We start from the raw sequence: 9,042 nt of genomic DNA, 5'->3' as shown, positions 1-9,042 counted from the left end.
TTAAGAAAAGGAGAAGTCAGTAACAAAACTACTGACAAATACATTTTTCCGTAACCGATAACTTTAACAGCTTAAGAACAAGGAATGGTTTATCTTCATCCACCTCAACTTATTTGTAGCTAGAGGAATACAGAACAAATACAAGAGATACAAGTCAAAGGTAACGTCAAACACTTTGATATAAAATAAATGAACTTCTTCAGGAAGGACTAAGATTTAAAATTATATCTTTAATCTTTAAAAAATATTCATAGGCGAATTTAAAGTTCATGTTCATGATACAAATGCAAAAAAACAAAAACAAAAACAACTTACAACACTTAACGAAAGGTCGAAAACCTTACATTAGTAAGTGGCAATCCATTTATACAAAACAGTCCATATTTCCAGTCAATGTTCATTCACAGACCTAGAAACACATCTTTCATTGCAGTAAGGCATAATTACAGTGTCAGGTCACTTATTCAAAATAATCCTTTTAAGAGCACAAGGTGAATTTAAGGATTAGCAACAGATTTTAAGAGAGCATTAAAGAAGCTGATGATGAAGTCTAACTGATCTGAACAGAACAAAAAAACATGTGAACAGCAATTGCCATGTTTTCCAGAGGGCAAAGCTTTGCCATCTACGTAGGGAATTTTAGAACAACTTTACTGTGCATTTCTCAGTCAGAACTTCACACATAAAGCAGGCTGAAAACACCAGAGTACTTTCAATATCAAGTCTATCCTTTCAGTTTTCCTTCGGCAAACTCAAGTTCTGCACAGCACATTGCTGGCATGAAATACTAAGTTGAAAAAACCACCGTAGCTTTTCAGAAAACACTGATTTTAAGACAGAACAAATAAGTACTATTTGATAAAAAATAAAACATAACTAAGTTTCAAATGGCTAAATCAGGAATATATTTGTTTTTTTTTAACTACAAAAATCATTTTGGGTAATAAAGCCCATTCTCAGCCTTGGAATCAGCTGTTCAACAGTAACTTTCCTCAAGGCTTTTTTGTATGTTTAAGTTAACCTAATCTACTTTCACTGCCACATTACAAAAGAAAACAAACAAACAAACAAACCAAGGTTTCTTTCAAATATGCATTTTTGGAAACTAACCAGCTCAAAAGTTTGATGTCAGTCATTGCACTTGTGTCTCCAGACGCCTTACTTCTTTAACTACAAGATCAATGTTTATAATTGGGTTGAAGTACAAGGCCCAGTAAAACAAACAATTGCAGACAAACTGAGGAATAAAAGGCCAAAAAACTGCAACAAAAAGACCTTGGGTTGAGACTTTCCAGAAGTGTTTCCACATTCTGTGAGGAATAGTCCTGTGGAAAAGGAAGGGGAGAGGGTTAGAGGCTTTATTTTTAACCATTCTAAGACAAGCTAGTATGTGTTTTTGCCTTAAATTATTTCACACCTACTCAAGTTACAGAATTTTTCACTCCACAAAAACTTACTTACAATACACTAATATTACTTTTTACGTGAGAAAATATTACGTCCATTTATTCAGACCAAAAAGCACAGCAGATGGAAGTGGTAAAATTCCAGATTTGCCACAGATGATTTCCACACAGCCAGTTCTCTTCCGAAGATGCTCTGCCCCCTATAGCTGCTGGTAGGAGCAGCAACTCCATATACGCCAAAGCAAGAATTTCTCCCACAAAACTTTTAAAAAATTATAACCAAGAGATCACGGCAATTATGAAGTTATATTAATACGCTGAAGCAGTAATATCTGTCCAATTAAATGCCTTTCATAACTATCCTGTGAACATAGCATGACAGAACTCTTAAATATTTAGTTCTCAGCTGGCAGATAACCCAGTTATGCTAAGAGGCAGTTCTCAAGGAAAGATCGAGACACGTTCTGAGCAATTAATAACATCACCGCATTTACTACACCTGATCAGTAAAACCAGCTGTAAGAAATCCTTTCAGGTATTCACAGCAATAAAAATATTCAAAAGCGAGTATTATATCTGCAGATTCAGACTTGCATCTTATTATCCCGAGTCCTGGTTAGCACTATCATTTTCAGTGAGCACCTATAAAATCATAACAGTCTGATTTTCCAGTTTGTAATGTACTTCCTACATCCCTCAACAAGCTCAGTAAGACTTACTTCAATTCTCTTCTTGACCAGAGCTTCCAAAAGGAGAATAATTCCAGAACAGAGAGTAGCATGGCATTTACAATGATAAATCTTGATGTCCAGTAGTGCACATCCAGCCAGTCCCAAGCAAATTCAGCTACCAACTGGTATGGCAAAAATATATACTTTACAATGAATTCTCTCCACTGTTTCCAAGTGGGATGTTTAAGGTCCTGTAAATTAGGATAAAAAGACTGTTAAATAATTTCCTACTAAATAGACAATACTGGCTTATTTCCACCGTTCCTTTATTGATCTTTTTTTTTTTTTTATTTCTTTAGTAAATTCAAAGCAGTAATTAATCTTTTTTATGCTTTCAGTAGATAATATCATCATCCAATAATTTCAATTAATTATCCAAAAACCTCACAGCCAGACAGACTTTATCATGCCATTTCTTCAATGAAGATATTTTCAGTGAAAGGTCTTTCTACGCTCATGTGAACATTTTTTTTTTTTTTTTAAGATAAAAAATAATGATAATAAGAAAAATAAGTTTCACAGACTTAAAACCTTAAACACTTTAAATAAATCTTAGTACAGGTTATGGTCACAACACTACTAGTCCTGCATAATAAAGTAAAAGCAACAAGTTACTATTAAGATTTCTTCTAAAGAAGTTGCACTGCAAGGAGGTGACATTATGAATAATTACATCACACTTTTTTTAAGTAACTAAATCTTAACATGCTTCAACCATGTAGCATTTGAGCACTTACTAATAATTTTGTGACCATGTCTTCATATTGGTCTTCTTGCATAGGACAAATGATGTGGATAAAAGGTAGGAAAGCTTCAGTATAATCAAACAGATATAAGTATAACATACTGAGTCTTGGAGAATTCTTGAGCGCATACAAAAGAAAGAGTGATTTTCCTGGATTTACTGCCTGAAAAGTATCAAATTGCAAACAATGAAAAGATAAAATGAAAGGTGCATGACAGTTCTTAGACTTTTCTAACAGTCATTTTTCAAAGGATCATTTTTTCAAATACAGTAGTTGATTAAGCTAGGCAATTTTTACAAAGATAATTCTACTTCCCTAACAACCCTTTTGACTTTAAGAGAGTTGTCTTTGAAATACATGATTTAAAATCACTTAATATAGATGGTAGACTAAGAGAACTAACCTTGTATTCCCAAAGGTTCTGTGGTGGTTTAATACCTAAAGTTTTGACACATTCCAATTCTGCTGTAATTGCTTTTCTATGGTTATTGTTCTCTATACTGTAAGGCTCTTTTGTGAAATCCTCCTCTGTCAGCGTTAGAAGGAGCCTAAAAAGGCAGAAGAATTTTGAAGGCAAACAGTGACTCCACATCAAGAAGATATGACTAACAAATCAGTAACTACATACTAAAACAATAAGCTACAGATAGAAGGTATCACCTTTTGGATCGCTTTTCATGTTCTGAATCAACTGCATCTCAGAGGCTGGGTTTTAAATATCCTTCTTTTCAAGTTCTCTCTTGCCTGCTCTCAGCATGCAAATGTATGAGCTTGTTGGCTATTAATGAACACAGTTCTTCAGTACATTGCAGATCTAGTCTGGTCTCCTGATATCAAACCTAGAGCTCTTGGGTCGAGTGCAACAATGCATATAGCATATACATATTTTCACAGGAAAGAAAAGTGGAGGGGGTGGATAATGTATTAATAGAATTTTATTTTCAGGACCATTTCAGTCTGCACTGTCAGTATCTAAATAAGCTCTCAGAAAAACTTCAGTTAGGTTGCTAAGTATCTACTACTGTTTTCAGCTACAAGTGTTAGAACTTCCCCTGTCTTTTATCTTGATACATCAACAGAATATTCCCCCACACTATGGAACAAAGTCTGATCATTTCAAAATGCACCATGCCTAATGAAAGCTACTCAGCATTCATTCAGATAATAGCTGCTCCTGATAATTAGACCACTCACCTTCCATTAACTTTCTCCAGCAAAAATCTTTCTTTATAAAGAGAAGCCCAAGGGCCCAGCTGCTCTAGCCAAAGCGCCACTTCTTCAGCAGTCCATTTAGCAACAGGCTTGTGGACAAGAAGATCATCTTCAAATTCTCTGCTACTCCAGTGATACCCAAGTAGTACTACCTATATGTAAATATATGTAAATTAAAAATAAAATAAAGGAGATTCTTTACCTGCAATGCAAATATATTAAATCGTACAAATAAACATGCATTAAGGGCTTGACATGCAAAATCTTCCATTCTAAGGACCCTACAATATTTAGGTTATAAGAAAATACCTTTAAAAATACCACAGCCAATTTGTCTAATTTCCATTTGCTGTATATTGAAACTGTAGCTCCTGACAGACAACTCTGAACACTGCCGCATTCACTCAGCTCAGCTGAAGTTTCTTCTATACCGACAATTTTTTGACATTTTTTGACATTCATAGACTTTAAGCATATTTCATTGGATACTTAATCAAGTATATGGAACACCATCCAGATGAAACTTACTGCTACACAGGTTAAAGCTGTCAGAACGCCTGAGAAAAACCCTCTTCCCCGAGGATTAATTCTTCCTGTGTTTGGAGCCGTAGAAATCTGGTCATTTCCATATTTTTGGAAGATTGCTAAGCTGCGTGCTACATCACTGTTTTGCTGAATATCTTCTTTTCTTTGTTCAATGGCATCAGAGAACAGCCTTTCAATAACATCCCTAATGGGAGAAACACTCGTCACTGACCTATATCATCACTGAGCCTTAGCATTCAGAAAAGGGATTTTTTTTTTTTAAGATTTATGTTTTCCAGCTTATACCAAAGACTATCATCTCTGAAAGCAAGAAAACATTGCTTACTAGCACTTGGTACAGTTAATCAACTACTTCAAAATAGCATTTTGAATATAGAGGAAGTAAAAAATCTCTCATTTAAAAACAAGTAAATCCTTAATGCAAAATTAGAATTGTGTGCTACGACCATGTCCTGACTATTAAAATATGCTTAGCAAGAGACAACATAAAAGCATCAATCCTATAGCCTACTTTTTAAAAATCTATTAGTGAAGGCCACTGTTTCCTTGCACCACAGGAACTGGATTGTAGGTAACTGCAGACAACAATTTGATACTTCTCACTTTCTTCTGCCATAAGGTCACATTTCTTCCTATAAATGATTCCTATCATAGAAAGTCCCATCACTATCAAGGATAATTCTAACTTAATACAAATCCCCTAAAAAATCAGAAGGGAAAAACCAAACAAGCAGCCACCATCTTACTTCTGTGCTTTCCATTTTTTTTGGAAAAAAAAAAAGGATGGGTAGCATGAAAGACTTCAGATAAAATAAAGACTTCAATAAAATACTACAATATCAAAGCAGACAGTTAGTTTTGCTTGATTTAGGAATCCAAACAAACAGCAGAAAAATATATTAAAATTACCTGAGGAGAATGTTGACTTTGGGGAATCCTTCCCATTTTTCTCTGCATTCTGGACATTCATTCTTCTTGGAGGACGCCCACCACAAGGCTAAGCAATGTCTACAGAAGCTGTGCCCACAGTTCAGGGTGGTGGGATTGACCAGAATGTCGTAACAGCAGTGGCAAAGGAACTCACTCACTGATATCTGCCGGCCAACCTCAGGGCTAGCGCGCGCTGCAGCTCCTGCCGTGCTGGGTTCACTGCATAAGGTCTCATCTTCTTCCATCTTCTTTTATAACCTTATGCTAGCTAGTCTTCAAATCGGCACAGCATTGCTTCTGCAAAGCAACAGGAGAGGCCTCGGCATGAAAAAAAAGTTACTACAGATGTTTAGGATTGCAAGAACTGTATTTTTTCCATTGTAACACATTTTCTTGCTCTCGTAGTTTTAAAACTTGTGAACTTAAATTTCCCCTAAGTGAAACATCATTTTCCACTTTTTCAACAGTACATTCACCCCAAACCACGATCAGAATCGGGCTCTGGATGTAAAGCAGGGGGCTCAGCCTCTTTCCTTTTCTTTTCTGGCGTTACCGAAACCAAAAACGCAGCGAAAGCGAAACCAAAGGCGCCGCCAGCTCTCCGATTCAGACGCCCTTCTTCTTTCGACTACCCAAAAGCAACATCAAGAGAACAAAAAACAAAAGCAAGCCGATGTCCGCACACCGTACGGACGGCAGCGGCTCGCGGTGCGCTCAGGTTGGGGCACGGGGCGAGCGGAGCCGAACCCCGCTCCTCGCTGCCACCTCGGGAAGCGCGCAGGTGAGAAAAGAGCGACTGCGGCCAGAACTACCGCCCTGCTCTCTTAGCGCTCTCGCTCCGCTCTCTCAGGCGATCGCATTACCGCGGTAAGGCGGGCGCCGACGCAGTTACGGACGCGGGCCGCAGCACCCCGCGCTTATCGCAACGCCAGCGGGCACGAGAGCGGGCAGCCGGGGGAGAGAGGGGGGAGAGGAGGGAGAAGAGCGAGAGGGGAGGGGGAGGGAGAGGGAGAGGAGAGCCCCGAGGCGCAGTGCAGCACGGCCCGCCGGCCTTCCGCGCGCAGCGAGCGAACCATCGCTTACAAGAGGAGAAACAAAGGCAACCTTTCTGCGCCCGAGAACGTCCTTCCGCTTTCCCGAGGACACAGGCGCTAACGCTCCCGCGGACGCGCGGCCCTCCCGCCCGGGCTGCTCCTCCCCGCTCCGCCGGGACGCGCCCCGCAGCCGGCCGCCTGAGCCGCAGCCCCGGGAGGAGCCCCGGCCGGCCCCGCACCGCCCCGCACTTACCGGCGCCGCTGGGGTTCGTTCCGCAGCGCGGGGCTCGGCTCCTGGCTCGGCTCCCGGCAGCCGCCCCGCGCACGCACGGCCGTCCCTTTTCGATCTTTAACCTTGTTTTTCAACGTTTTAAAAGCCACCCTGCTGGTGCTGCTCTGCATTCTGCGTTTTCCTTAACGCGCTCGCTTCCATTCGAGAGCACCGAGCTGCGTTTATGACCGCACGCCCACAGCCAACTAACCTGCCCGAGAGTAACGTCCGGCTGAGGGCTGGAGCCCTGATGGCAGAGCTTCGTCAGGCTATTAGAGGCTGGCTTAACGGCAGCGCTACCCAGGATGCTGGCTCACACAGACTACTTTCACTACATTTGAATTGTTTATATACACACACGCACACTCACACATATTTCTATCAGTGCCTGTTCCCTTACTGTATTCCTTTTCGACTACAGTCCAAAGCAAAGAGTGTTTTTTTTTTTTTTTTGTTTTTTTTTTTAAGTGCTGATAAGGTGGTTTTCTTACTGTGCAATACAAAGTGACATTTTCGTAAAGACTTGGTTCTTAGGGTGCAGTTCGCTTGGCATGAGGACCAAACCTGTCCCAGCCTCTGCCAATGCAGAGCACAAGGCTGTGTCCCAGCTAAGTTCCAGCCTTTATTTCACACAAAGATGGAGTGCCCAGCTCATACTTCACCTTCTATTTGCAGTTCTCATTAAGTACATGAAGTTAAGGCCAACTGAGCAGACCCTTAAATTACCCTAGCATGAAAATATGCTCCTCTTCTAGACCAGAGGAAGTTCACCTACATCCGTCAGGGCATACACAAAGAACTGGACTAAGAATATTTAGCTCTTGCTCTAGAGTCTAGTTTTTGGCATTTTGATATTTTTTGTTTGCACTTAGCTTCACTTTGAGCTCAGTAAAGTAACAGAAAATACATAGGTCTGATACAAGTGTGCTGCAGACTGATACAGATGATGTGGAAACTCAGACTTTGGGTTTAGTTTACAAAATGTTCATAATATAAAAACAACGTAACCCCGTAATTAGTGGTTTGCTCTGCACTCTCCCAAGGCTACTCAGCAATTTGGAAAGCAGCCAATCTCATCTCGTGTCAAAAAAATAGGACATTCAAAGATTTCAGATTACAAGCTACATATTTGTAAATGTAGTTGCTCCAATGCGCACATACAAAAGAAATGGGTATTTAACTCACTAGGTAAATGTTACCTTCTGAATAAGAATTCTTAATAATTCTTAATTTATTCTTAATATCCAATAGCATTTCCTTTTTATTGCAATAAACTATAGGAAGACAGCTAAGAGGAGAATATTCCAGATGTGGATCATGGCCAATAATCAATAACTTGATTTTTCTCCAAACCAGATCCTCTCAGCAAACAGAACCAAGCACACGTAGCTCAGCAGTGGCAGTCTGTGCACTGGGAGAAGTTGCTCTTAACAAAGAATGGCTATTCTCCCCATGGAGACAGCTCCGCCCTTGCAGTACACAGATCTGCTGTCCTGCAGCCTTGGCTTCCTGCTGCTCTGAGCCTTTGGTCCAATTCTGCAGGTAGCTCCTGGAAGCACCGATTCTCCTCGGGCCAGGTACCACGAGCTCAGGCTGTTTTCTCACCTGACATAGCCTCTGCAGCCACCAACCCCTGGACACACTCACGCGCGCTCTGCTTCGGCTTCCAGAGCAGCAATGGATGGGAGCCAAGCACTGCCACGAGCAGATCACTCACACCTCACAGTTTCAGTTTGCCCATTCACCACTAGTTGAGTACTGCTACCTCCAAATCTTTTGTTTAAACTCTTAAGTGAGAGGCTGCAGAAACAGTTCTTGAAAATTAGGTGAGCAAGATTTCACACTTCAGACAAGTTACTGCAAAACAGAAGAACTCTACTATTTCAACTGACCTCCTGCTGAGCACCATGTAATCCTGCAGGTGATTCGCTGCAGACACGCGCGGCATGAACCGCTTGCAGCGAGAAGGCAAAACCTCACCCAGCTCCACCGCCCAGTCCCGCAGCTCCGGCTCCGTGCAGGCGCTCCCTCCATTCGCTTTCGTTCAGCCGGAACGCCGGAAAAGGACTTTCCCGGGCTGTGTGAGCCGTAACCCCGCCGGCCGCTCCCCCGCGCGTCCCCGCTCCGTTCCGCAGGGCGTTACAGCGAGGGCAGCTGAGGCGCCGT

General features: G+C 41.2%; 2 protein-coding genes across 7 annotated transcripts in view; one reads left to right on the top strand and one right to left on the bottom strand.

Moving 5' to 3' along the window:
- Nucleotides 1-210: 210 nt before the first annotated feature.
- On the bottom strand, nucleotides 211-8,916 carry BFAR (bifunctional apoptosis regulator). 4 transcript variants are annotated; one of them, XM_085237988.1, is made up of 8 exons: nucleotides 8,769-8,916; nucleotides 5,551-5,868; nucleotides 4,624-4,825; nucleotides 4,078-4,247; nucleotides 3,287-3,431; nucleotides 2,875-3,045; nucleotides 2,126-2,328; nucleotides 211-1,325 (listed from the first exon to the last, which is right to left on the bottom strand). In XM_085237988.1, the coding sequence occupies exons 2-8, from the start codon at nucleotides 5,814-5,816 to the stop codon at nucleotides 1,133-1,135; spliced, it is 1,350 nt and encodes a 449-aa protein (XP_085094114.1). In that variant the 5' UTR covers nucleotides 5,817-5,868; nucleotides 8,769-8,916; the 3' UTR covers nucleotides 211-1,132. The 4 variants fall into 4 exon arrangements, with proteins under 4 accessions (XP_085094114.1, XP_085094115.1, XP_010718007.1 ...); XM_085237989.1 differs by lacking the exon at nucleotides 8,769-8,916 and adding an exon at nucleotides 6,859-7,026; XM_010719705.4 differs by lacking the exon at nucleotides 8,769-8,916 and adding an exon at nucleotides 6,676-6,817.
- Nucleotides 5,915-9,042, top strand: part of PARN (poly(A)-specific ribonuclease) — a 38,262-nt gene continuing 35,134 nt past the window's right edge. For 2 of the 3 annotated variants that reach the window (XM_085237987.1, XM_085237986.1), the window contains exon 1: nucleotides 5,915-6,352. The gene's annotated coding sequence lies outside the window, so the exon portion shown is untranslated. The remainder of the gene's footprint in view (nucleotides 6,353-9,042) is intronic. The other variant, XM_085237984.1, reaches the window with a different exon arrangement.

This window comes from Meleagris gallopavo, chromosome 16, assembly GCF_905368555.1.
Source record: "Meleagris gallopavo chromosome 16, MGAL_WU_HG_1.1, whole genome shotgun sequence".
In the NCBI taxonomy this organism is placed as follows: Eukaryota; Metazoa; Chordata; class Aves; order Galliformes; family Phasianidae; genus Meleagris; species Meleagris gallopavo.
Note: the sequence above shows the minus strand (reverse complement) of the source record. Positions and strands in the feature narration are given on the sequence as shown.